Source organism: Tricharina praecox, assembly GCF_024521635.1.
Source record: "Tricharina praecox strain CBS 144465 chromosome Unknown BZA05scaffold_2, whole genome shotgun sequence".
Taxonomy (NCBI): Eukaryota; Fungi; Ascomycota; class Pezizomycetes; order Pezizales; family Pyronemataceae; genus Tricharina; species Tricharina praecox.
This window is the reverse complement of record NW_026250404.1, coordinates 418,965-446,164: the sequence shown is the minus strand read 5'-3', so window position 1 is coordinate 446,164 and position 27,200 is coordinate 418,965. Positions and strand designations below refer to the sequence as shown.

The 27,200-nt window shown below is 54.4% G+C and overlaps 7 protein-coding genes across 7 annotated transcripts; 2 read left to right on the top strand and 5 right to left on the bottom strand.

Annotated features, from left to right (window-relative positions):
- Nucleotides 1-777: 777 nt before the first annotated feature.
- BZA05DRAFT_100748 (fungal-specific transcription factor domain-containing protein) lies at nt 778-4,254 on the bottom strand. The gene is made up of 4 exons (XM_051478472.1): nt 3,906-4,254; nt 2,208-3,703; nt 1,119-2,137; nt 778-1,060 (listed from the first exon to the last, which is right to left on the bottom strand). Exons 1-4 carry the CDS (start codon nt 3,962-3,964, stop codon nt 974-976), a joined length of 2,661 nt encoding a protein of 886 aa, XP_051343357.1. The 5' UTR covers nt 3,965-4,254; the 3' UTR covers nt 778-973.
- Nucleotides 4,255-9,910: 5,656 nt separating this feature from the next.
- BZA05DRAFT_384108 (uncharacterized protein) lies at nt 9,911-10,427 on the bottom strand. Its single transcript, XM_051482283.1, has one exon. It carries the CDS (start codon nt 10,225-10,227, stop codon nt 9,940-9,942), a length of 288 nt encoding a protein of 95 aa, XP_051343356.1. The 5' UTR covers nt 10,228-10,427; the 3' UTR covers nt 9,911-9,939.
- Nucleotides 10,428-10,557: 130 nt separating this feature from the next.
- On the top strand, nt 10,558-12,355 carry BZA05DRAFT_433065 (uncharacterized protein; the record flags this gene model as incomplete). The annotated part of the gene is made up of 6 exons (XM_051486248.1): nt 10,558-10,685; nt 11,043-11,111; nt 11,306-11,337; nt 11,410-11,762; nt 11,809-11,832; nt 12,066-12,355. The coding sequence occupies 6 exons, from the start codon at nt 10,558-10,560 to the stop codon at nt 12,075-12,077; spliced, it is 618 nt and encodes a 205-aa protein (XP_051343355.1). The 3' UTR covers nt 12,078-12,355.
- Nucleotides 12,356-16,299: 3,944 nt separating this feature from the next.
- BZA05DRAFT_384100 (SWIB/MDM2 domain-containing protein) lies at nt 16,300-17,993 on the bottom strand. Its single transcript, XM_051482282.1, has 6 exons — nt 17,737-17,993; nt 17,630-17,652; nt 17,406-17,519; nt 16,821-17,312; nt 16,629-16,762; nt 16,300-16,575 (listed from the first exon to the last, which is right to left on the bottom strand). The coding sequence occupies exons 1-6, from the start codon at nt 17,744-17,746 to the stop codon at nt 16,476-16,478; spliced, it is 873 nt and encodes a 290-aa protein (XP_051343354.1). The 5' UTR covers nt 17,747-17,993; the 3' UTR covers nt 16,300-16,475.
- Nucleotides 17,994-18,353: 360 nt separating this feature from the next.
- Nucleotides 18,354-20,262, top strand: BZA05DRAFT_367121 (Metalloenzyme, LuxS/M16 peptidase-like protein). Its single transcript, XM_051481557.1, has 3 exons — nt 18,354-18,573; nt 18,632-18,802; nt 18,881-20,262. The coding sequence occupies exons 1-3, from the start codon at nt 18,466-18,468 to the stop codon at nt 20,165-20,167; spliced, it is 1,566 nt and encodes a 521-aa protein (XP_051343353.1). The 5' UTR covers nt 18,354-18,465; the 3' UTR covers nt 20,168-20,262.
- Nucleotides 20,200-21,872, bottom strand: BZA05DRAFT_367118 (Pex12 amino terminal region-domain-containing protein). Its single transcript, XM_051481556.1, has 3 exons — nt 21,672-21,872; nt 21,333-21,565; nt 20,200-21,248 (listed from the first exon to the last, which is right to left on the bottom strand). Exons 1-3 carry the CDS (start codon nt 21,769-21,771, stop codon nt 20,547-20,549), a joined length of 1,035 nt encoding a protein of 344 aa, XP_051343352.1. The 5' UTR covers nt 21,772-21,872; the 3' UTR covers nt 20,200-20,546.
- Nucleotides 21,873-22,852: 980 nt separating this feature from the next.
- BZA05DRAFT_100610 (uncharacterized protein) lies at nt 22,853-27,043 on the bottom strand. Its single transcript, XM_051478471.1, has 7 exons — nt 26,344-27,043; nt 25,984-26,248; nt 25,754-25,930; nt 24,434-25,696; nt 23,560-24,385; nt 23,204-23,507; nt 22,853-23,150 (listed from the first exon to the last, which is right to left on the bottom strand). Exons 1-7 carry the CDS (start codon nt 26,875-26,877, stop codon nt 22,968-22,970), a joined length of 3,552 nt encoding a protein of 1,183 aa, XP_051343351.1. The 5' UTR covers nt 26,878-27,043; the 3' UTR covers nt 22,853-22,967.
- Between the last annotated feature and the right edge of the window lie 157 nt (nt 27,044-27,200).

The following is a 27,200-nucleotide window of genomic DNA, read 5'->3' as shown; positions in this document are numbered from 1 at the left end:
GGAGCGAACTGGAATCCGAGTAGATACGCACGTAGTCTCCGTCGATGCGAATATTGTGGGCCAAGGATCTGAAACGTCACGAAGGTTCAAGGAAGACAGGAAGTCAAGAAGGAAGGAAGGAAGTTTTGGAATTTGGAACTGCTATGTATCGTAGTGAAAAAGGTATTCCCATTCCCACCCCGCCTGCCACCCACCCACCACCCAGCACCACCCTCAATCCTCCAAATCATCCTCATACATTCAGCCCCAATAGTTAGAGGCCATACATAATATATCCCCATCCAACGACATCCCAACGACATCCACGCTATGCCCCATGCCTACCTATGCTACAATAACCTATGAAAACTGCCTATGAAAAAAATAAAAATGAAAAAAAATAAATCAAAATGGGCTACATCATAATCATCATCACTCCCATGGTCGTGTCTCCTCCCGTACATATCCATATCCATAGCCATAGCTACATCATCATTCGAATTGTCAAATCAATCCCTTCATCCTTCATCCTTCATCGTCTCGTCCCTCCATCCATCCATCCATCCATCAATCCGACCCCTAGACACAAACTCCCGCGATAACAAAGAAAGCCAAAGAAAGCCAAAGAAAGCCAAAGAAAGCCAAAGAAAGCCAAAGAAAAGCAATGTTAATATCAACCAACCAATCAATCAATCAATCACCAATGAACAAAATAGAAAAAAACAAAAGCTGTCAATGTCGAATCAAAAATGGTATAAGAAAAAGAGAAGACAAGAAACACCCGGCCGGAAAACCCCCCTATCAATGGTTACAGGAAATGAAAATAAAGAAAAACGATCGCAATAGTGAGAGAATGAGAATTATGTCGATTTCGGTTCGGTTCGTTTTAGTGGTGGCGGCCGTCTTCTTGAGTGTATGCGGACACATCATCATCATCATCACGTTGCGGTGCTTAGTCGTGGAACTCGTATCATGCTCTGCGTCGTTCGTTCGGTTACCCGAGAAACTCCCCGTTCACAATCTCCCACCATGCTACACGTTCACGCCACACCCTTTCCATGAGGAGTCTGGCATGTTTGACCTGGAAGAACCGATTCGTTAGCAATAGTAAATTTTGGATCTTAGGGAGACAGCCATACCTGAGTCAAGCCAGTCTTTTCCACCTCGAGCATTCGCCGTAGCGTGTACTCGCGGTGCTCGTAGTTGATAGCTTCGCAGCCGGCGGTGAAGAGCGGGAACAGCAGACAATTCTCTGCGGTTCCACCTTGCTTGACTTTGTGCATGGCATCGACAATGAGACCAACGGCATCTTGGACGTCGGGGTGGTCGGATTCGTAACCGAGTACCCGTCGGTAAAGATGAATCTCGGCAGCCCAGTGGAAGGCGTCGTTGGTGGCCAATAGCTCCTCCTCATCGAAGTCCTCGCCGGTGTCACTCCCGTTGTGGAAATGTGCGTATCCATTGTCGTGGGCGTGGGTGCATCGACCCAACGACCGCTCCCTGGAATCCCGCAGTTCTTCGCGTATTCTCAGAGCATTCCTCAGGGTATCCTTGGTTGGTTTCCAGATTATATCGCCTCCCCGGCTACCACGGCGCATCATCTTTCGTTCTTGCTCGCACTGTCTCGCCAATTCCCCAATCTTGTGGAGGATCGCAACGCAACGGGTAGTGAATCCAAAGAAACAATCCACTGAAAACTCTGCCAGGGGGTCCTCGTTGTCGTTGGTCCAGTATTTCCCGCTGTCACTCAGTACCGGCTCGTCAATTTCCCGACCGCTCAGCCGTCCCAGGAGATCCAGGTACGCGAACCACCGCACGAGGAAATACGAAACGGTATCTCCGCTGTGCATGCCTTGGGCACCTCCGCGGGACACGATAATTCTTCGGGCAGCATCCAGATGCGTCTGCCAGGTAAGCCCGCTGGATGCGAACGGATTCGGCGACACGATCTGGTACGATGCGAGCATGATTGCTGTAGCAAGACTTGCATCGCTCGTGGCCCCTTCGGGATGGTTCAGTGCGACACCCAGACTTCGCACCGTTTCGTCTATGAAGCCGCCTATTCGCTCCGTGGGTTCAGGGTGGTTGAGTAGCCGGGCTTGATGGCTAGCCGAGTATGCAAGCAGCAGGTTCATGAGGTGGTCGGTCTCGACGGCCACTAGGACGAAGAAGACAACTGTTAGCGAGGTGCATGACTTAACGCGGGGTAGATAACCAGGGCTACACACTTTGCGGCAGGATGTGCTTGAACGGATTCTCCGAGCAATCGTGAGGTACCAGCAACCTGGCTGTGTGCTTCAGGTAATGGTGGAAGTACATCTTGTTCTGTTCATTGGACAGTAGCCACTGCGGGAGAGGATCCAGCCTCCTGGGAATAGACATCTGGTCCGGATAAGCCGCGTTCATTTTGAAGAAGTGTCGGGCATGGTTCACCTGCATGTGGAAGTTGTGGTCCTCATAGTCCATGGCGTGGCGAGGAATTTCCTCGATGTCGTTGTCTTCCATATCCTGACCGTCGGAAGTATATGGATCCGGCCCTTCCGTCTTGAAACTCATGTCGTACCCGCCGTGGTGATATCCGTTGTAGCCCCCGTGAACTAAAGGATCCGACAACAGGTTCTCAACCGACACTCTGCGCATCACCGTATTGTTGCCATTGCTGATTCCAGTGGTGACGGGCATGCCGATCATAGCCCCGGACATGTTATTCATGGGTGCCATGGAGGCCGGAGTATGCATGTAGTCAATCGCCTCCGCCAACGAGGCCGTAAGCTGTGGCGCTTGACTCATGGGATGTCTTCCGTATATGAACGGAGACATTGGCGGTGGTTGTGTTGGCGATGTACTGGTCCTGGCTTTCTTTGTAGGCGATCCTATGATCGATGGTGCGGGATGATAATTCTTATGGTGAGGTGAGTTAATTGGCTGTGAATACGAGATATCGGGGCTGGATGAGTGTCCTGGCGGGCTGTGGTAGTTCCCCACTGGCGACGACGTATGTGTCGGGGAGAACGGTCCAGTGGTTGAGTATGTCGGACTGAAGTACGACCGATCCTGGTGGTGTCCATTTCGCATCTGATTCTCATCGAACGGAGATGCGAGCGACTGCGGTGCGGTGGTAGTGGTCGGTGTCAAGTTTTGCTGCCATGCGTAGGCGTCATCACGACGGCTCATCCGCTGCACGCCACTACGGTCTGGCAGATGTGTTTGTTGTGTCTGCGCGAGCGGGATTTGCACGCTCAGCTGAGGATCAAGCGGAGCCGTGGAGGTGATCGGTGTCACCCGTGACATTGTAGATGGTGGCGCCGGTGGTTGGGGTGGCGTCACCGCGGAAGATTGCCCGCCGCCGCCGACAGGTAAATCGGGCATGTTTTCACCGACCGCGAATACCGTCTGGTAGCCGGACATGCTCGTCTTCTTCCCGCTGCCAGCCCGGGGAACCGGTGGCTTCCTGGCCGCGCCGTTGGGTGGCGTCGCTTGGATGAAGGTCTGCGGACTCGGGAAGTGCTGGTTGAGCGAGAATTGGCCGGCGCCGGGAATGAACTGGGATTGATCATCGCCATTTGGATCGTGGCCGTTTCCTCCATTCTCCTGTAGTTTCTTCTTCAGCGGTCGACCGCCCCAAGACAGCCGGATCTTGTAGTCGCAATCCTCGTCGAGACGCTCGCAGTTGCTGCATCGCGGTTTCTCCTCGCCGCACTTGACCTTTCGCGCCTTGCAGTTCCTGAGGCGAACGAACAAAGAAAGTCAGCCCAGACCATCCAGAGATCCGCACGCCCACACCACTTCACTTCACACCACACCACCCCACGGGCATCGACAATAACAACACGACTCCGGACTCGGACTCGAGTTCGGAGGTTTCGGAGCCATCCGTGGGGCATCACTACAAAAAAACAAAATGCTAGAGTTTTTTTTGGGTTTACCAGCAGCCATTCCGACTCCGTCGGCGAATTTCCCGTCCCGCAACCGGTGCTCGAGGCATTGGAAGAAAAGATAAGGGCTGTGGATCGGGGCGCTTTTCCCAGTGTCCGTCGTCGCCGTCTTCGCGGATACTACGTTTCTGGCGTCGAGGATTGTTTGGATTTAACGTGACCACAGCGCGCGGATGGATGGGAAGTCGAGTCGAGTCCCGTGGGTGGGGGGGGGGGGCGTCGGCGACGAGGCCTCCTCTCGCTCTCGGACGGCTGCTTGAGCGAAAACGGCTAGGAACGAGTGGCCCGCGAAAATAGTTGGGCGTGTGAGATCCTTAAGTCCACCACAATAGAAACCGAACAAGCAAAGCAAAGCACGCAAGCAAGCGTGTGGAAAAAATGACGGAGAGGAATAAACGGTAGAGATTCGAGATGACAGGAAACGAGGGGTAGATGTGGGATGGATGGGGAAAACGGCTCAAGAAAGAAATGCGACGCGGTGGTGGCAGCGGCAGTGTAAGTCCTCGGCGGATGTTGAGGGGGGTGGGAGGATTATCAGCGGGGATGGGGATGGCTAGTGGGCATTGACAGTGTACCAAGCGTCATTCGTACGGCCGTGGTGGCGGCTACTCCTCCTTCAGCGTACAGACACTAGACTCTACAGTGTGAGCAGGGCGTTTTTTTTTGTATGTGTGTACTGGAGGCTTTGGTTACGGCGAACCACGCACCACGCCGAGGGACAGAGATAAGTAAGGCAAAGGCAAAGTGCTCTGCTAGGTAAAGTGCTCTGCTAACTTCCGGGGGGGGGGGGGAAGGACGAGTGCTACTCTGGCGACGAGTATATAGTACTATTTACATACTAGTAGGTACACGAGTCCATTGGATTGGACGAACAGAAGAAGGCCCTTTTTCTACGATGGGGCTGGATAGGTCACTCCACTAGACTTCCCTTACTCCAGATAAAACAAGAGGGGGTTGTTTTCTATTAGGCAGAGAAGAAGCAGCCCCCTCACCAGCCAGGCTATCCAGGCCTACTACTACATACATTAGGACTCCAGGGAAGGAAAGAGAATGAATAAAACGGAGTTCGGTGAAAGGCAGGAGATATGCCTGTGGGAGGGGGGCACCATCACCTCCACCTCCACCTCCACTTCTGGCTGGAGCTTGCGGGGAAGACGAAGAGGATCGAGGACGGCACGCAGAGTGTCCGCGCAAGGCAAACTGTTCTGTCTTGTCCGTCTATATGGACCAGTGGTAGTGGGTGTGTATTGTACATGTGAGCTTGTATCTCTGGCGTCAAAGTGAGTGACTGAAGTGATATCTATCCTGCCTGTCGGACAACCATCAGTTCGAGGCAGCTAGCTGAGAGGCGGGCAAAGCGTTCGCATTTGCGCGGATTGTGGGGTAGAAATATATCAAAGTCTACCATAGAGTAGGGTGTGGAGGCAAACATCCGCAAAGAGGTCTGTCTGGACTTTTTGTTCTGTTCTGTTTCGTCCTGTCACTCTGGTCTGTTTTGTTTTGTTCTATTCCGTCCTTCTGTTCTATTCTGTTCTGTTCCGCTCAGATACCACCGCCGCCGCCCCAGCCACCGGGAGGAACTACGTCTGCGATCTCAACCTCGGAAGTCCGCAAGAAGTTCATTGCTCATCTCTCCCGGGTGGTGGTGGAGGTGGAGGAGGTGGTGGCGAGGGACAGCACAGAAAGTCAAATCTCATCCGTCTGCCTGGCCTGCCTGCAACTCCTCGCCCACACAAAACTGGGAATTTGGCGGGGTCGGTGTCCGAAGGGTCGAGCCCGGCCAGCAACAGCAGAAGCGGTGGTGGTCTTGGTGGTGGTGGTCTTGGTCATGGTCATGTCCGGCTGGTGGGTGTGTCTGGAGGCAGCGATCCGCCGGTTCAAATGGATGGTGGGCGGGGGGCAGAAGGCGATATCTGCAGCAGGGATCGCTGAAGCTGCACGGAGTCCACACTCGCATGCACTCCGTTACTTGCTGGCGGGAATTATTGGCTGGCTTCCGAACTGCCGAGCGAACAAACACCAGGTCCCAATCACCATCTCTCCACCCATCGCATCTGTCGGAACGAGGGAAGAATCGGCGTCCGGTAGACACGATTGTTGGCTGGTGGTTTGCCCACACTCCCCTCACCTCGCCTCACCGCCAGCCAGCCAGCCCGGACGGCTCCTCCTCGGACATCCGCTCTTCCTCTTCGTCCGTCGTCTTCTCCCGTCGTCTGTCGTCTTCCTCAGACCTCTGGCACTGGTACATAGGCCTCCGCCGATACGTACCTAGAGCACTTAGTCCGCTTTGGAGAACACGGACTTCTCGTTAGCTTCCGGTCTCACGTTAAAGGTCCCTAATGCACGTCTTGAGGCTATCCGCTCTGTGCATTGCCAGATCGTGATTCGGACACTGGTAGGTATTTATGTATGAGAGTAAGGACTCGTACTTGCTTGGTTAACCCATACGGAGGAGACCATCATCTCCCGGAAACCGTGCTCCATCGACACTAGAGTATCATAGTAGAGTGCCGCAAACGGCGGTGCGCTGCGTCGTCTCGTCGCCCCTGTCGTCGTACATAGTCGTTGTCTTCCTGAGGGAAATGAAATGAATCGGCTCCCCAATACGCGCCATGTACATACCGGTATCCTACATAGCATACACATGATATCTGCTTTCAACTCAACCCACGATCACGGCTTGCCTCCAGACAGACAGACAGCCGCAGAGGCCCGGTGCCATGGCCCGCAACGTATCCAGAGTGGTGAAACCAGCCTGCATTCGTACCGTATCTTAGCCCCCGCCGCTCCATGTCGATAGTTAGAGTAGTGTACATACAGAAATACAAGGACTCTAGAGCACATTAGGTATTCCCTTAGTTATCAGCCTACCTCCGTTCCTCTCCCCCGCCGGCCGCTCCGCCATTTGGCTCTGGTTAGCACGTAGTGTAAGATATGTGTCCGTAGATATGTGTCCGTAGATATGTGTCCGTAGATATGTGTCCGTAGATAGAGTGCATCCATCGTCCTCCCTCTCTTCCGCATCTATCCAAGCCTCTCGCTTGGGAGCGTTTCGCGGCACGATGCTGTGTGCAATCCCTTTTTTTTTACTCGATACCCGCTCCTGCCACGGCCCCCCGATGCTAGTCGAAAAATAGCATCACAAGCTGGGTACATACCAGTAAGCAGTAGGCACGGTAGGCACTTCGTGTACGCACTCACTCACTCCACTGTTGCCCACAGCATATCATGGAATCGCACGGATGCCCTGTAGAGGGTAGATTCACTGGAGTTTGGCAGAGTACATGACCGCAGCCTGGATTTGAATTCCCCCTTCCCTTGCCTTCAAACGCCGTCGAGCGGATGGCGACGAAGACGAAGACGACGACCATCAGCACCAACCACCACGTGCACCACCAGCATCATCACCAACCGCCACCACGGCTGCAGTGGGTGTTCACGCGCATACAATAGTGCAGATGTTTGCGAGCGCTTGAGGGCACAAACATCCTTCCGGGCCGCCAAACAATGACAGACGCAGCTGAGACGCCTCCGTGCGGGTCAACTAGCTCTGCGACGATACATACTCCACATACGATGGCATGTATGTATGATGTATGTACCATATAGAGCCAGGCAATAAAGTCATCAAGCTTGTGGCAGCCTGGTATGGGCACGATTTTGACACAACCCGCATGAAAATATTTATACTTATATTTGTATAAATTCTCAATAAGCTTATTCGTAAAAAAAAATGCTTGGTCGGGGTTTTCAGATTCCAGGGCATTTTATTGTATAATCCTTCCTCAATCCTGGCGCTGTGAAAATGATTCGCGACTCCAAAGCTTTCTGCAAGGCTTACTCACTGCAAACCTTGTGAGCTCATAAGGCTCTATAAGGATGCCATAAGGCATTACAATAAATAATCGATAGTAAGGCTTATACGCTCATAAGGACTTTTTCTGCATCAAGCTTTACGCCATGCAATACTTCTCACTTATCAATGCTCTTCACTTGGCGGTACTCTTCACTTGATAACGCGGTTCAATTGATGATGCTCTTCTTCCGTACCCTTATATACCTAAACTACTTTCCTTCCCCGCTCCCCCCGTCTCCCCTTCCCATACTCTCCCCCGCTGCTCACCAGCTCACCTTAAGGTTGTACGCATAGATTCACAGATGCTTTTAGTGGGGGTGTGGCGGATTGATGGAGCAGCTGTCTGTGAGAGGAGATTCTATCAGTGAGAGGAGGAAGTGATGAAGAAGCTGTCGGCGATGAGAAGCTGTCGGCGACGAGGAGCTAGCAGCGAGGAGGACTTGTCAGCGAGGAGGACTTGTCAGTGACAGGAGGAAGTGATGAAGAAGCTGTCGGCGATGAGGAGCTAGCAGCGAGGAGGATTTGTCAGCGAGGAGGACTTGTCAGCGAGGAGGACTTGTCAGCGAGGAAGACTTGTCAGCGAGGAAGACTTATCAGCGAGGTGAGGAAGTACTGGGGGAGCTGTCTGTGGGGGAGGAGCTGTCAGCGAGATGATGAAGTAATGGGGGAGCTGTCAGCGAGGGAAGGAGTCGTCTGCAAAAGTGGTGGTGTTGTCGTTGGAAGGTGGGGTTGTAGTGGGGGTAGTGTAGTGGGGAGGGGGGGGGGGCTGTGGAGGGTCAACGGCATGAGAAAGTTGAGAGTAGACTCAGTGGGCAGGGCACAACATCTCTGTTGCAGAGCGGTGGGAGAGCTGTCGGCAGAAGGGGGGCAGCACCAGCGATGAGGGGTCCAGCGGGGGGGTCCAGCGGTGCTGTGTGCTCTCTTAGCCGTCTGCGTCTGCTTCTTCAGCTTCTGGCTCTCGGAGTGCCAGTGCTAGATGAACATACGGCCGATGTAAGAATTTCCGTGTCAAGCAGTCTGATTTTCGCATATGCGCCATGGATCCGTAAAGGCGATAGAACCCATGGTTTCGAATAAGGCTCATTAAGCGCATATATCATGCTTGTGAAGAAATCAAGCCTGTGGCGCTCGAAGGGTTTTATTGTATGAGGCCGAGATATCTTATAATGCTTCACAAAACTTGCCAGTCTCACAGTCATTATCGTACGTCAGGGCTGGACATGTCAACAACGACCTCATATCCCTTAGGACGGCCTAAGTCTCACAAGGTGAGAAGGCTGATTTATGAACGGTGGTTTCTGTTGGGCCGGCAATATGTAGGAGCCATGGGAATTCTAGGGTTATGGGAACATATGCCTTATTTTGGCATTCCCCTTATAGAAACCTTACGGGGTTGCACGTGCTTATGACTGGCTTATAGAAGAATTATCTGAATACCTCCCTTATGATAAGGACGACATAATCTTGGTGACTTTGTTGCGTGCCTCTATATGGTATGTATCAGAGCGCATTTTCTGCGGAACATTGCCTGCCCGCGTTTCAGTCCAGCACTAAATAGGCGGGAATACCTGGTGGCCGCATGTTGGAGTGTCCGTGCAGGTCTCGCTGCTGATCTGATCGGACGCACGCACTGAGTCTGCAAGTGATGTATAGGCATGAGGTGGAAATGTATGTAGGTGCACTTCCTGGCGGGGAGGCCGGTCAGCCTTTCGTGTCCGTTTGACCGTGCGTGTTCGGAAACGACGTAGGCGCATCCAGAGTATTCCAGGTATATGCCGTATGTATCGATTCGTTGGTTTGGCTGGCTGTCCGTGGCATGTCCCCGTAAGGCTGTGGCGGATGCCGGTAACCAAGCACCTTCACAGCTGACAGTAGGGAAGGTACCCAACCTACACCCACCCACTTAGCCAGCCAGCCAGCCAGATATTCCCAACAGAGCAAGTTTGGCCTGCCCACGAAGGATGTCTTGGAGTGCTCACAGTCAGTCAGTAGATGTTGGTGAAACGCAGAAACGCAATCAGCAGTTGGATGTCGGTGAAACGCAATCAGTACTCTACCCACTTGGGTAGATGTCGGCGAAACGCAGCCAGCCCACAGTGCACACAGCGCCTCATCTGTGGATGTTGTGCTCCCCTGCTGGCATCGATCGGACTTACGAGATATACCCAGCTACCATGCGCCTCCTGTGTGTGGTGAAAAAGCAACCGTCTCGCTCTGTCTCTGTCTCTCTCCCACTCTCTCTCTGTCTCGTCTCTCGTGTGGCGGTTGCACGACGATTTCCACGCTAGGGCCCGGCCACATGCACCCTTCAACCTCCCCGTTCCAATTCGCGAATGCTCGTCGCCGACTCGCCGCACATACATAACAAGCATCCAATCCCCCGCCGCAACTCCAATTGTCGGTGAGAGCTCCAGGGTCTAGAATCAAAGCCGAAAGAAAGAAAAGAAAGTAGACCATCTACGGAGCGGTGGTTAGGAGAGACGGGGACTGACATCTGCACATAAGACGGCAGCAGCCTACCTTCCTACTACACACGCAACGGGAAGGTCCAACCCTAATAAGCGACGCATGGTTGGGAGGGGGAGGGCCCGGAGGGGCGGGGGAGAGAGTGGGCCCTAAATTCAGATGAATTTAAATGTCTGGGGAGTTCCAACGAGTGACAACGCATCAAGACTCTATCGTGGTGGTGGTGGTGGTGGTGGTGTGTGGACCGACAGATAGCGGACCACCACCACAACCACACACGCTCTTCGCTCTCACACACAGCCCGTTAGTGAGGTAGTCCGCATGGGCTGGCTGGGGGCTGCACTGCGTTCGCCGCTGAGCTGTGGTCAGTCAGTCTGCCTGCCTTGGAACTACGCGTTCGTCCTGGCCGGTAGCCGTGGCCGGCCGGCATCCCCCACTGCCCATCGTGAGTGAGTGCTGGCTGGTGAACCAGTGGGCCGCCAGAGCCGACAACTGGATACGTCTCTTGCAGCCGTGATCATGGGCTACCTACGAGCCTACGAAAAACTGCTGGGCTGGGTAATGGGCATCGGCCATTTCCCCCCCAGCCACGATCGTAGATTCGCAATAGAAAACTACCTAAGTCCACCGGCCACGGGAACAGCTGATTTGCACTCTCCGGTACCACTCTGGAATCCACCCAGGTCCTCCCTAGGTCCATATGTACTCTGGATACACCTGCAACGCAAAATAATCATCGCAAAATACCTTTTCCGGACCTCCGTAGGTACTTATTCACCAGACCAACATCCTGACCAGACCTGCAGTGCCTGTCTGCAGCCTGAATTGAAGCCCCCCCCTCCCTCGGCCCCCCGTCACAAGGGAAAGCAAAACAGGTAAGGGACATCCCAACAACCCCCCATTGCCCCCAAGGACCAAAACCCTTTCTATACACAGGGAATAAGCAGGCTCTTCTTGGTTATGGTCCGCTCAGCTCATCGAGGGATCGGCAGTGTGCGCGCTCTTCCTGATATTCCGCTGCGTTGTCGGTGGCCCTAGGGTTATGGCGTACATACCTGCTTACCTACAGCCCGTACCCACCTGGATACTTTGTAGCTCAATGTAAGTCTCACTCGTCCCCCCAGCGTCATCTCGGATCCGGAGTTGGGGGTTGTGCACTCTACTCGTACATAGTGCGGACATTAGTGCCCGCCGTCGCCTCCGATGCCGCCGTAGTTCGGCATGCCGATCAACCCATTCATCCCATGGACGCAGCCAAACCGGTAGCTGTCATACCGGTTCCCGATGATCGTCACCGACTCACCGTCGAGCAACGGAAAAAAATGGTGAATGGTGATCTTCAGCGCCGCCTGACGATCACCCGCATGGGAATGACGACGACGACGACGGCGCGGCACCGGTCCGGTCCGTGCTCTAGTGGTGGTGGTGGTGGTGGTGGTGGTGGTGGTGGTGGTGGTGGTTGTGTTGGGTCGGGATCGAGATCAAAAGACCTCTTCGCTGTTGATCAGTCTCGCCACAATGTCACGGTGCGTGGCTAGCCGTGTGTACCTACTACCTAGTATGGACCGGTAGGTAATCATCGAGGGATACGGTACGGTACGTCCGCCACCATAACCAACACCACCACAGCGGCCAGCCTTGCCATTGCCATCCCAGGCCGGAGCATATATACGGTGGCTAACGGCCAGCCTTGCCATCCCAAGCCTTGCCATTCCAAGCCGGAGCCCACCTACGCATATAGGTATACCTAGCTAACAGCGTCTGGGACCACTCTTCTATACCTACCTATCCCATAAGCTTTCAAAAACCTTTCCGTACTCACTGCGTAGGTACATACCTGATCCGGGGTGAGCTTGAAGTGGCGATTTGCGTCGCTCTTCGTGTGTGGTCGACAGATTCTAGAATGTTGAAGCCGCGGGTAGTAGGTAGCGAATGGGAGTTGCCTCCGACGGCGGCGGCGGCGGTAACATAACTTGTGACGAGGGAGAGGGTGCGCTCCGTACTTATGCAATGCCCGCTACGATCTTCCAAGATGTGCTCCAGCGTACATATAGGCTGCCGGTAGTAGAGGCCTCCAGGCCAAGGACACTTGAATCTTGGAGGCTACACTTTCAGTCAGTCAATCAGTCAGTTAACGAAAGCATTTTTGTTTCCCAAATAAAATCATACGTGATCACTCGCGCATGTTTGATTTCTCTTTTCTCTGTATACTAGTGTCAACGCACTACCTATACGAACGAGTGAGTGCCTGTGGTAGCTAGATAACCCTGCTGTCAGCTTGTGTTCAATGTATGTACAACGAGAACCAATGGCCCCTCGAGCTATACATTTTCTGCATAGGTATTCCAAGCGCTCCCTGTGCTAACTATCACTCGCTGCTCCCTACCAACTACATAAGCTGCAAATTCTGGAATCTGTACGGCAATACCGCTAGGTCGTGGGGCAGCTTGGAATAGGCAGGCAGGCAGGGCAGTTTGCTGCTTTCCAAGGCGTACCGTAGACTGCAGTGAGAGAACGATTCTGTGAAGTGGCAACGACAATGACAACGGCAATGACAACGGCAACGACAACGGCAACGACAACGGCAACCACTCATCATTCACCTCATCAGCAACAACCCCACTCCATCCCATCTCAGCCCTCGGCGGTTTGCAAAGGTGCGAGCCGGATTTCCACTAACCAAAAAAAACCCCGGATAGGTATCTGCAAGATCTTGGACAAGTTATGTAGAAATACCTAATGCTGTCCTCGACTCCTCGCATGGAGCTACCTACTCCTATGTACCGTGTGGACTCGTCAATCAGAGAGAGCTCCGAGCTCGCACCGCCAGTATCCATTGTTGTTTATCGGATACCGTACTTCCTGTATACATGCAGCTTCCAGAAACCGACCGGATATCGCTTACTCCACGGTGTCGGAGTAGAGTACAATATACCTCAACGATTTGCCTCCGATCCGTCTGCCGTAAAAGCACGTGCACGGGCTTCACTGCGTTTAGGCTGCGATGCCTAGGTAGACCTGGAGGCTGGATCTGGAGACTAGACCACTTGTCAACACAGCCCTACATGTATGGAGGCGGAGCTGAACGCCCATCGGCATGCTACCGCACTACTCAAAGTCGTCCACGTACTCTACCTACGCACCTACCAGCGGAACGAAGGGGGCGGACGGACTGACTGGCTAAGCACTAAGCATTACAGCAGGAGTGGTCTCGCACTGCGGATTCTTCTAGATAGATATTCGGAGGGCTAACTACCAGACTACTAGTAATGTGGGTTGTCCTCGGTGTCGGAGGCAGTTGAAACCTAGAACCCCCCCCCCCCATCTTTCGGGTGTTTCCCGACCTGACAGCTTTGATTGGCGCACACTCAATCTTAACCTCTACGTCCCTATCACGCTCCTGAACACCAAGTACGTCGGTCGTAACTCGGCTTGCTACCGGGCTTGCTCACCGCTCGACATCTCGATTCTTGCCCCCGTTCTCACTCATCCACCACACCGGCGAAGGATTGTAGTTGCCATACCGTAGCATTGCTACGGTACCTACCAGACTGCCACATTGCTGCGGGACCAGGCTTGGGTCTACCTACCGTGAGTACTCGCCTGGTCTCCACGGTCGACTCCCGACTCCCGATGCTGCAGTTGTTCTCGAAGTACCTACCAAGTATGCAGTGTTTACCGTGGAGAGTCCGGCAGACAGACAGCTACCAAGTACTGTACAAACTCTCCCCTCGATGCCTAATACTAGGTAGGTTAGAAGGTATCCCGAGGTACGTATGGACCCGTCGTCATCCGCGCCCCTTCCTTCCTTCCTTCCTTCTCTCTTCAAAGCTTATCCCCCCTGGTCTTCTCGAAACTACATACTGTACCTATTCCTGTAGCTTCCTACCACCTGTAGGTTTTTTGGCTTTATTGACAAACCACAAACTCCAAGGGCTAGGACGTTTCCTAGCACTCAGTGGTAGCAGAGTTCGAACTTCATGTAGTTAATGACCGTACGGTATCGATCCACAAATGCTCCCGCGGCCGCTCGCAAGGCAGGATGGATGTCGAAGGCTCGAAGGCTCCAGAGTCCAAAGGTCTTGCAGTTGCAGCGTCAATGAGGCGGGTAGATGCAGCTACCTATAGGTGGTACCTACGTCATTCTTCACGTGCAGGCTTCATTTAACTCACGAGTCACGAGCAGGTCCCCAGGCCCCAGGGGAGGGGCAGTCATAGATGGCCTGGCGATTTCGGGGCAGTTTAGGCATGTCGCTGGGTGGAAACTCTGGCTTCCATCTGTTACCGTAAAGTGTATGTACAAGGCCAAAGCGGAGTATTACGATTCTTCGCAGCGCCCCATGGAGGAGGCGGAGGAGGAGGAGGATCGCACCTTGTTCAGTGAAGCCCAGCCGACCATCCTTCTCACCATGACACCGTCAACACCGATCGCCTCACCGAATGCAGTGAGGAACGAGGAGATTGGATCCCTCGTGTGGGCGGTGACCGTGCGGTGACCGTGAGAGCGTGGGGGATTGAATGCCGGACCCAGGGGACGGAGTACCATGTCTCCAGCTTTGGAGCTCTGACTTCAATGACGATGTCCAAGTCGCCATTCGCCACCACAACCACAACCACCAGCAGCAGCAACTCAAGCAACTTAAGCACGGTCCTCGGATCTACCCTTTGTATGCAGCAGACGGCATGGAAAATATCCCCTCGCACTCCGTACAGAGGAGTTTCCAAGGCTTGCTACCTACTGAGTACTGGTAAATACTTATATACCGGCTAGGTAGGTAACAACACGTATGTGATTGTTGCACGTAGTGCGCACCAGGCACCAGGCACCAGCCCAGCGCCGAAACCCCTCCAGCGGGGCAGAAGCAGTTCTCGACTCCGTGCGCGAACTGCGAAGACCCACCTAGACCCCGAGCCGGGTGCACTTCCAAATCCGCGATCCAAATCGACTCGACTCGGACAAGACAAGACAAGACCAGTAGACCAGCCGGTGGATGATCATGGCCACTTCTGCCACTTCTTTGGACCGGTGCCAGCCTCCTAGCCTGCTAGGAGTAGAAGGGAATAGTTTTGTTGGAGTAGGTCCGCAGAAGTGCAATAAGATATGCGGACCGAGAGATCACCGCGGCGATGGACGTGCATATATGGCCGATGAACCTCCGATATCTGGCCGGCGGCCGGCGGGAAAGCGGCAGGAAAGCGGCGGCGGGTCGGAGCGGCAGATTTCCTGTATCATAGCCGCTTCATCGGCGGCTATACTCTCATCATGGCATACCTACACAACGAATGGTCGGAATAGAACGGTTTGTATTTGATATCTTCCAGCGGTGGAGTGGACAAGTACCGTAGATTGTGGACCTCATAGTATAGTAGCACCTTCACATGTAACTTTATGTAGATTTGGCACGGTCCGTACGGTCCGTACGAGCATGGTAATGACAGCAATCCCACCGACTACATGCTTTGTAGCTGCTTGATTCAAGAAACCAAAACCAAAACCAAAACCAAAACCAAAAAAGTGTACACGTCCGTCTCCACGACTGCTATATACACCCTCACACCCTCTCCGCTTCCCCATCATTCTCCGCTTCCCCATCCCCCGCGGCCCGCACAACCACAACCACAACCACAATCTGCCGCCGCCGCCGCCGCTGCCCGCCGCCCAAGTCAAAACAAAAAGAGCGCCAAACCTAAGAAAAACAGCAATAACAACGGTACACCGAATGGAACAAATGGAACAACAAACAAAGACATGCATCCACCACCATCGAGGTGCAGGGGGGAAGGAGGAGGAGGAGACAGGGTGGAAGACGGACAGGAAAGACACACGAAGACAGACAGACAGGTCAGGTAAGCGAGTACCTAGGATGACAACAATAAAACACAATCATGATGTAGAGAGCAGAGCGTATGATAGGTAGGAGACAAAGAAAGTTAGAAAGGAAACAAGTGAGAAAAAGTAAAAGCAAAGTAAAGCAAAGCAAAGCAAATTCATAGCGCCTTATGCCCCACCCCGGAAGTAAGTACCAGTATCCCATCCCCCCGCCCATTGTCATCAGCCCGCCCACCCCCTTCCATCGATCACTGCAGGAAAGAGGAATCCATTCACACAATCCGATCCATTCACTGCAAAGCAAATATCCAAAAACCGAACTTGTACAAACAGTAAAATATGAAAAAAAATCCAACTGATTACACCCCCGTACATGGGAAGGCGAAGGAAAGCTTAGATAGGCAAGGGATCATACAGGCTGCTGTAGCGAGCCGGGAGAGGAGTCCGGCGCCGTGGGGGCGACTTCTTCGGCTTTATACATGTTGGTTGCGAGAACTTTGTTCATCGTGCTGGGTGTTGTTAGTGGAGAGACCCGGAGGAGGCCGGGGAACGGTAGACGTACAACATATGGACTTTGTCGCCAAACACAGGCTTCAAGCTGTCATCGCAGATGATGTAGCGGCGGTCGGTGGGATCCTGGAGGTTGTTCAACTTGACATAGGCCCAGATCTTCTTGACGACCTCGGGACGGGACATCTGTCGGGGACAATCAGTCAGGCGCTCCTGTGTCACGTAGATATCCACAAGGGCATACCTGAGGCTCGCCAATAAACGCAGCCAGCGGCGCCGAGAGCACGAGCGGCCTCATGAACGCATTGTTCGGATTCGCCTTCCGCTTCTTCTTGACGGGTTCCTCGGCGCCGGAAAGGTCACTATCCACGATGTCCTTGGACTTCTTCTTCGCATTGGCCCGCTTCCCCTTGACAGCACTCGCCTTCTTCGGCTTCGCAGCGCCTCCACGGACCGGACGTCCGCCATTCAGCTCTGCGTGGAGCTCCGCCGCTAACCTGGCATCCTCGTCCACCGACGAGCTCTTGCGCTTCATGTCCGGCGGCGACATGCCCTCCTCGGTCTCTTCTTCCTTCACCTCCGGTTTGACACGGACATCTGCGCCATTACTGTCGCCGTCCGGAAGCTGGCCGATGTGTTGGAGCGGGACTTGTTCCGCAACCGGAAGTGCGGGCGGGTTGTCGCGTTCCGCGAGGAGGATGTCGAAGCGGTCCGTGATCAAGGGGTCGATTGCTTTCTGTTTGTGTTGTGGGTGGGGGAGCGGTTAGTTTGCGCGTTCACACAGAGCTATATAGAAAGCTAGATAGCGGAGGGGGAACGAATCTCGTACCTTGATCGACGTGAAGTCCACACCGGTAGCGCCCGACAGGCGGGTGCGCACCTGCTTTATCGAGATAGTAGACAGATCGGAGGCCTTAAGGATCCCATCGATCACCGGGATATACTGCACGCGCGGGGGAGCAGCTTTGTTAGCAGGCCGAGCTTGTCGTGTGAGTGGGGGGAGGGGGGTGGTGGTGGTGGATGAGAGTGATGGTTCGTGAGCGACGAGCTTACCTTCGCCTTATCTTCTTCGGTAACTGTACCGAGCACAGGGGAGGGCTGTTCAGCGGACAGTTGGACGGACGGGGGGGAGAGGGGAAGATGGCGCGCAAGGAACTTACGGGCTGACATGTTTGTTGTTTTCTCTGGGGGTTGCTACGGGGAGCACTGATGCATCTAACTGCTAGGTAACCGGGAGCTCGTAGGATCGGACGGTGAGACGTGTTCGAACGCGGGGGTCGACAGCTGACGCGAAAACAGGTGGACGGTGACGAGAGAGAGAGAGAGCGCGAGAAGAGAGGGAGGAGGAGGAGGAGGACGGGGAGGAGAGGGAGGTTGGGAGGAGAGGGTAGTGGTGGTGGTGGTGGTGGTGGTGGTGGTGATGGTGATGGTTGTTTGTGAGTTTTGGTCTACGGCGGTTCCTCTCTCTTCTTTTGGCCGCGGGAATGGAAACTGTTTGTTGGTGGTAGAGATGGTGATGGTTGCGGTGGTGTTCGACTGCTGATCTTTTGGCCAGGGACGAACGATCAATGAAAGATGAACCGATCAATCAATAGAACAATAGAGCATCAATCAATTAACGCAATCAGGATATGAAACCAAGCGAGGAGCCCTCCTAGACTCTTCTCTTCTCTTCACCAGAACAAGATGAACCGCACCGCGCGACCACCCGCGCTCGGGAAGCGCGGGTAACAAGGGCAGGCCGGATTAAGAGAGTCTTGGCAGCCGCCGTTGGGCTGGAAGAAATCTAGAAGCGGCGGCAACGTGAGAGATCTCTTGTTGAGGTCTACGGTGGGAAAAAGTACATGTGAACGGCAACCACCTCGCGAGAAGACAAAAGAATCCCCACGATGCTACGCTCGCTCGCCCCCAGAGCTCCTCGGCCACTTTGCCGATACACTGCCGCCGCCGCTGCCACACGAATACTACGAAGAGGATTGATAACTACCACCACACGAGTATGTCCGATGCTCTGACACTCCCGAAGACCCACACCACTGACCCCACCATTACTAGGACGTCGCCGAGTTGGATGCGGTCACCACACTTCCCAATGGCATCCAAGTCGCTACGGAGGCGCTGCCAGGACACTTCTCCGCTCTAGGAGTCTACGTCGATGCCGGTTCGAGATACGAGAACGAGCGGCTGCGCGGCGTGTCGCACATCGTCGACCGTCTCGCCTTCAAGGTGCGCCGGCCATACTACCCCTCCCTCCTCCTCCTCCGGCCAACCAACCATACTGACATCCATCGTCCCGCCCTGTAGAGCACATCCACCCGCTCCGCCAGCGACATGCTGGAGGCGCTCGAAACCCTCGGCGGGAATATGCAGTGCGCCTCGTCACGGGAGAGCATAATGTACCAGACCTCAGTCTTCAACAAGGACGTACCGACGATGATGGGGATTCTCGCGGAGACGGTGCGGGACGCGCTGATCACCGACGAAGAGGTATCGCAGCAGCTCGAGACAGCCGAATACGAGATCAACGAGATCTGGGCGAAGCCCGAGCTGATCCTGCCGGAGCTGATCCACACCGCGGCATTTCAGGGAAACACGCTCGGAAACCCGTTGTTGTGCCCGGAGGACCGCCTGGACCAGATCAACAAGCAAGTGATCGAGGAGTACCGCAGTGTTTTCTTCCGCCCGGAGCGGCTGGTCGTCGCCTTCGCCGGCGTCGAACATACCACCGCCGTCAAGTTGGCGGAAAAATATTTCGGCGACATGACCGCCACCCCTCCCAAGACGAACACCGAACCCGCCGCCCCCAGCCTGTTCAGCAAGTTTCTCTCCAAGCCCGCCGCGCCCTCCCCCGACCCCTTCCCCCTCGGCACCACCCCGCCATCGCACTACACCGGCGGCCTCCTGTCGCTCGAGCCATCCAGCGCGCCCACGCACTTGCCGCAATACTGCCACCTTCACATCGCGTTCGAAGGGCTTCCGATCAGCGATCCGGACATCTACGCGCTCGCCACTTTACAAACTCTCCTCGGCGGCGGCGGCTCCTTTTCCGCGGGCGGACCAGGCAAGGGGATGTACTCACGTCTGTACACCAACGTGCTGAACCAATACGGCTGGATCGAGTCAGCGGTGGCATTCAACCACTCCTACACTGACAGCGGGCTATTCGGGATCGCAGCCTCTTGCCACCCGGAGGCCGGGCACGCCCTCGTCGGCGTCGTCCTCAAGGAGCTGCAGAACACCTTTGCGACTGGATACGCCGGGCTGCAGGCCGACGAGGTCAACCGCGCAAAGAACCAGCTCCGCTCAAGCCTCCTTATGAACCTCGAGAGTAGAATGGTAGAGCTCGAGGACCTCGGGAGACAGGTCCAGGTCTATGGCAAGAAAATCAGCGCGCTCGAGATGAGCGCGAAGATTGAGGCCCTCACTGTCGCCGATATCAGGCGTGTTGCGCAGAGAGTGCTGCAGGGCAAGGTGGAGAATCCGGGCAAGGGAGAGGGCGGCGCGACGATTGTGGTCCAGGCGGGCGAACGACAGGTCGTCGCTATGGGAGATCTGATGGCGCAGGTCAAGAAATTCAAGCTGGGGAGGTAGGGCGTGTGTGTGATTTACTTTTGGTGGGGTTTGTTTGTAAGATAGACGTCGCCGCTCTGGTTCTGCGGTAGGTAGGTAGGTAGGTAGGTAGGTAGACGATGATGGGTGTACATAGACGGAGGAACACTACGCCATATCCATATCCTTTTCCTTCACGAGCTTTTACCTCTGTGCATGTGGTGTATTCATGGTAATCACATCCATCATTAATCACACCCATCATCCGCAAGTTCCAACCAGCCAATCATTCCAGGTAGATCCAAAACAAAACAAAAAGCCATACAGATTATCACTCGCCCGCGCTCTATATATATATGTTCGACAATCGCAGTAAACAAAAACCGTAAACAAGATTACCTCACCCACCATAAGCAACAACCTACGCTCTGAGCGGCAGCAAATGCTGCACCAGCGCCGCCTGCCTGCACAGCGGACATTCCGGCTTATTCCTGCACCACTCGCCGATGCAGCTCCAGCAGAAGACGTGACCGCAAGCTGTCGCGGTCGGATCCTTCATATTTTCCAGACAGAGGGTGCATTTCCTCGCCATCTCTCCCTTTAGGAACGCCATCCGTCCGTCATCCTCCAGATCCACCGCGGGCTCGACTCTACCCGTGTCCTCGTCGTGGCGGGGGTTCCTATTATCCGCGGCGCCGAGGAGGCTGACCGCCGACTCCTCCGGCAGTATCGCGGCGCTATTACTCCACGTAGATGTTGCGTGAAAGTACGCCTGGGTACCGAGCTGGGCGAGCAGCAGCACGCCGAGCACCTCGTAGCCCTGCCGCTGCTCGTGCGGCGCCAGGCGCTTAGTGAAGATGTAGCGCAGCCCCCACAGCCGCTTCGACAGGTGATAGTACGCGCCCGTGAAGTAGAACAGTCCCAGGTGCACCGCCAGCACGTTGTCCGCGCTCGTCAGCGTGTCTAGGTGCTGCAGGAGGTAGGCTTTGATCGCGGAGACGAGGGTCGGCTTCGCGTTCGGGCGCGGCGCGAGGATGATCCGCAGCTTGCTGCGCAGCTTCGGCAGCGACTTGGAAAGGATGTACGGCACTAGCACTGTCGTGAGGATGAATCCCGCTCTCCTCTAGCATCATATCCCCATTAGCCCTCTTCCCCCCAAGTTCCCCCATCCCCCCTCCATTCCTAAAGTCCCCCCCGTCTCACTTACCTCCAACACAGGCGCCTCCTGCCCCTTCCCGACATAGAGAATATCGCAATACTCCTCTCCCAGCGTCCGCGAGCCCTGCAGGGTGGTGAGCGCGAGATATAGCAGCTCCGCGCCCGCCTTCGCCTCGAGACTGTACTTGTGCAGTATCCGCGCGCCATAGGCGTTGCGCAGGATCGTCGAGAGCTTCTCGAATAGGATTCCTTGGTAGTAGGAGTCCTTTTGGTTTGAGCGGACTGTGAGGGCGCGCGGGTTAGCAGGGACGAGGGGGGACGGGGGATCGGGGGCGGGGAGGGGATGGGGGGACGGAGGAGGGACGGGGGGAGGGTAGGAGGGACGAACTGATGTCCGGCGCCGCGGCGAAGGGGTACGTGAATGAGACTGGCGAGGCGGTGGACTCGGAGGAGGAGGTGGGCGTGGGTGTGAGTGCGGCGTCGGCCATTGTGTTTGTAGGCGGCGGCGGTGTGGTTGTTTGCGTTGTTGTTTGTGTGGTTGTATGTGTGCTGGAAGAAGACGCGGTTGTCACTGCTGTATCACTACTGCATACCGTAGTTACCTAGAGCACCGGCTGGGGGTGCATTGACACTGGACGCTGGACTGGACAGAGCTCGGCTAATTGCACGTGCGTGAAACGAGCTCGGCTTCGGCGGCGGGAGTACTACTGGTAACTAACTCTGAGCTTGTTTCTCCAGAAGCTACTGGGGATAAACAATTCCAATCCATGAGCCTCTCCAGTTCCCATTCTGTTTGAACTTCGGTGCACCCACCCATTGTGGCGACACATCCATCGGACGTCACTCGTGCTCAATCCTCAATCCAACAGCTGGTCAGCACGTTTCGTCCGCGTCTCTGGAGGCTGCAGCTCCGACCGTTGTCTCCGCAGAGTATAAGAAGGTCGGCCTCAATTCTTCGCTCAATGCATCCAACGCCGCACTCTTCCAAATTCTAATCACAGCAGAACCGCAGCGGAACCACAGCTGCATCACAGCAACCTCCCCAAAGCTTCATCATCATCATCGAAGCATTTGGTATTTGGTATTCGTTCATTCATTCATGACACCCCCAACCCATCCGCCCCGAACCCATCCGCCCCGCATCCCCTTATCCCCATCCCCATCCCCATCCCCATCCCTTCCCGCTCGCAAAAACCACAGTAAACACAATAAACACAGTAAACACAAAAAATGATTCCCAACCAAAACGCCCCCAAGGAAAGAAAAAGAAAAACGAATGACGAAAGAACAAGAAAAAAAAGAAGCACCGCATTTTTCCAAAACGAAGGAAGGAAGGGGGGGGAGGAGAGGGATATATATACAAAAAGTAGAACTCCTGAAACATGAGAAACATGAGAAACAAGAGAAAAACAGCAAAATCAAAGCTAAAGCTAAATAATGACATAGCAATATCATCCACAGTAAAGAGTAAAGAAGGACCCCCCTACCCCTCAAGTTAAGAAGAACGCAAGGAGATAGCCACCACCGCAGACAAAGCAAAGCAAAGAAAATTCCCAAATCCAATTCCAGTCCGTCCGAAAGGTCCAAGGCCAGCCGAGACGAGACGGGAAGACCACATGCAATAGATAACAGCTCCCAAAGGAAAAATGAAGATGAAATGAGATGCGAAGAAAGAAAAACCACCCTAAAAGTTCGCCGTGAAAAACTTCTTAAACCGTGACTCCTGGTCAAGATCCGCGCGCATGACCACCTCGTAGGTGTACATGAGCAGGTGCTCGAATCTGCTGCTAAAGTACCTAAGGAATAATTCCGGCGGTTCTCCAACGGCCTGTTGTGCTGCCGGACTCATGTCGAGGAAATGGTGCTTCTATACGCAATCGTTAGCAAACTGCCTCCCGTTTACATTTGGGCAGAACATACCTTGTTCCGAATGACTCGTAACAAGTCCAAAATCTTCGAACCATCGTACCCCCTCCGCTTGGGGTTGCCCACGAGCTCGAAACGCAGCGCAGGATCCAGCTTCTGTAACCAGTCCGGACCGACCACACGGGGTGCTCCCTGCTCTAGCAAAGGAATGTAGTGGGACACATATGACCCCGGCGGTTTGCTGTTCTTCTCCTTATCCTTCTCGAGCTCGAACCGATCCGACATCGCCAAGAGGAAGTCCAATCGTTTCTCGTCGTCCCAAAAGTACGGATGCATGCTAACCCTAGCCGTGTCCGGTCTACCCATTTCGTTAGCTTCCTGACCACACACCCACGTTTACTGGTAAATACCGTTTCTTTGGATCCGGTTCGAGCATGTTCCCAATGAGGTCCAAAGCTTCAAGGTTGCCATCTCTCGAAAGACGCTCGATCGCAGCCAGCTTATTCCCTTTAACAATGTTGAGTTCCCGCTCCCACCGATGCCCAAACGGATGCGATCCGCGCGTGAGCACAAAGTAGAAGACGCAGCCCATGGCAAAGATATCGATTGCCCTGGTAGCTCTCCGCTTCGTCATGTGATCCACTACAATATCCGTCCCCGTGCCCGACCCTGACCCTGAGTTCTCGTTCGGAGAGAACCCCTCTAATGAGTTGGCACAGTCCGTCAGAAGTTCAGGTGCACGCCATCCAATCGTCCCCGCATTCTGTGTCGTGGTAGCACCGAACGAGTACTCATCCTGGTGCAACTTCTTGCACAGACCAAAATCCGAGATCAAGTATCGTGGACGCTTGGACCGAGGATTTGGCGGTGCAACGAGAATGTTCTGCGGCTTGATGTCCCGGTGGACGATCTTGAGGGTGTGTAAGTGATGCAGGCCATTCAACATCTGCCCCAGCGCATCGACGGGATCCAGCAAATCGTGGTATTCTCGGTGTTGCTCGACTTTGGTGACGACATCAAAGACCGATGCTACACACAATTCCAGAGCGATGTAAAGGAACTGGTTCTGCTGTTGCTGGCAGAAGTACCGAACGATGTTTGGATGAAAGTCGGCATCTTGTAAAGTTTTTACCTCTCTTGATGCAAGATCAACGTGGTGTGTGAGCATCCGCTTGACAGCAACAGCCTTGCCCTCCCAGCATCCTCGGTGGACTGTAGTTCCCTGACTTCCAGTACCTGCACAGCGTTAGTGACAAAATACACACAACGCAAGAACAAACAAACCTAACAGCTCATCCTCCCAAATCTCCAAACTATTCAAAATATGGTAACCACCGCTCGCATCTGGTTCTACCCTGCCGGTCGAAAGTACCGTCACCTGCCCTCCCCTACTAACCACCGCAGCATTCTCAGTCACAGTCTCGAGCGGCCCCCCATTGCCGTTGGCCCCGTCATCCAACTGATTTGTTTGATCTTTGTTGGACTTTTTCTTCCCTCCCCGTCGTCCACGCTTATAGGGCTTTTTCCTTGGCGTCGTCGGTACAGCTTCCACTTCAACATTATCATCTGCAACGGCAACAACCCCCGGGTTCGCTTCTTCGACGTTTTCGGGCTCTCGGAACCTGACTGCCTTTGTCCCGTCCGCGTTCAATTCCACGTCCCCCTGCACAGCATCTGCAATTGGGCTTTCATCGGGCTTCAATTCAACGGGCTTCAATTCCTCCGGCGCTTGTTCGTCTTCGGAAGCCTTTTCTTCCCCTAAAGGTTTCTGGTCCGCCACCACAAGCTTCTGTTCCTCTAGCTGTTCCTCCACGACCTTGACTTCGGCCTTAACTTCGACCGGCTCCGGAACCTCAATGATCTCTATCGGCTCTTGTACCTTTGGTGGCGATGGTTCAGGAATTGACTCGAGCAATGGCTGATCCTCGGGGAACAGCCAAGGGTGGTCCGACTTAAATCCTTTCGGCAGAACCGAAGTAGTCTTAGCCTTGACCAAGTTGCGAACATTTGCCGGAGCAGCGTAGATCAGGACCGGGATCAGTGCCAGTATCATGATGAGGCATGTGAGCAATGTTGCCGAGTTGTGCGTAATTGTGGGTGGAAGCGTGTGGATGGACGGTTGCGGGGGTGTCGGTGAATGGTTGCCATCGAGAGCCTTGGGCGGAGGTGCCGGAAGCCGCGGCTGGTAATGCTCTTGGTGATTGATAGAGTGCACCTTGTGGATGCCAACCAAAGACTGCTCCCGCTCCGGTATTGGTAGACTCTTCCACGCACGTCCCTCTTTGTAGCAATCGGCATCGGAGGCTTGTCGTGTGACATATGGGAAGTTGGTTTCCGACAATGCATACCATCCACCGTTCTGAGTGCACCCCACAAAGGTATTACCTTCACTTGCTTCTTCATCTTTCTTCGTCCGGATCGATGGCTGTGGGAGGATTAAAAGATCGTAGGACGCCGGGTTAGAGAGCGGCCGGACAACATCGAATATCCGGACTACGGGGGACTCAAGCATTGCGTGATACTTCGGAGGTCTCACGCCGGTCGAATCTAATTCTCGTCAACATCTAGTCGGCTAGGTAGTCCAATACGAGCGAGACTCCTCACCTGCGTCATCGAAGCCAAAAATCGTGCCGTCGTGCTGGCTGTAGATATAGCGATTATCGAGTGGACGTTGATATTGTGCTCTCAGGTCAAGATCGCTATTATTGGGGCTCCATTCGTTAAATTTGATAGTCCACAAGAGCTCGGCGGTAGACCAGCGTTGAATCCTGATGGTGTATTCTGGCGGTAATTGTTAGAACGTCGTACTCATATGATCCTACACAGCACCATACCAGTTCTTCCGAGCATGATGATCTTATCGGCACCCTCTGTCGAATCGCATTCGTCATCCATGTCCGATAGCTTCGTCGTGGTCTTGCATTTCCTGTCGTTGACGACACCCGACACACCGCCAGTGCTGAACACCCGTTGGATAACACCGGTCCTAGCATTGATCGCATACGTCGTAGTGTTCTTCGCGCCGTTGTAGACCGTATCGGCGCCGGGGGGCATATAAGGAGTGGAATGAATGATGTCCTTGACAGTTATCTCTAGCTTCTACAATGGCGGGCATGCACGTCAGCATATTTTTTTCTCGTCGGAGATAAATCCCCGCGAAATCCCGAGCTAGCGGGCGAGCATCCGGGCAATACCTCCAATCCGCCTTCGGGCGTGTAGAAAAACAATTCGCCGTCCTCCGACGGTTCCACAATCCAAGTCATAGCATCCTCCTGCTCCGTCGTGTTTGCGCGATGGTTGATAGTCTGCACAGCCGCGTCCTCGGTATGGATCTGCCATCGCTCCTTGCCCGTCTTCCTGTCCCGAGCACTGAGGGTGCCGTTCACAGTCGACATCAGGACGAAATCCTCAACCTCGTAATCATCCAAGCTCCGGTGCTTTCCCAGATAACTCCCGACCATGCTACCCCTCGCGCGAATTCCGCCATAACCGGGGACATAATCGTTACTACTACCACCGTCGCCGCGTCGAGCAGTGACGACAGCTAGCTCCTTGGGAGGTTGTGTACCGAGGGCACGAGGCTCGGTTGCGCCCGAATTCTCGACACGCGATGAGGATCGGTGGTCGGCACCTTTGGCATACGAGATTGTGGAGAAAAAGCATAACAGTGCGAGCAGGTACGAGAGGACATGACCGGACTCACGAGCGCCAGGCCGGAGCTGGCGCATGTTGCGAGCTGATCGTGTGGACCGGGTAATAGTGGTATTGAGGGGGGGCGGTATCTCTCCTGTCCAGGACAGTCGCAGGCCGCGAAAAGTCGACTACAAAACACCGTTCTGGGTGGGGGGTGATGTGCTCTGTGAAGGAGTGCTGTCGGGTGGTGGTAGTAGTACCTGGTAGTGGTAGTTAAGCAAGCGCCGAGCGAGTTGTCGAAAGAATGGTGACTGTCGTCGTCGTCGGTGGTGGAGGTGGAGGTGGTAGTGGAGGTGGTGGTAGAGGTGGGTGGTGGTGGTAACAGTAGCGTAAGTGGTAGTAGTTGTGGGTTCTGGTG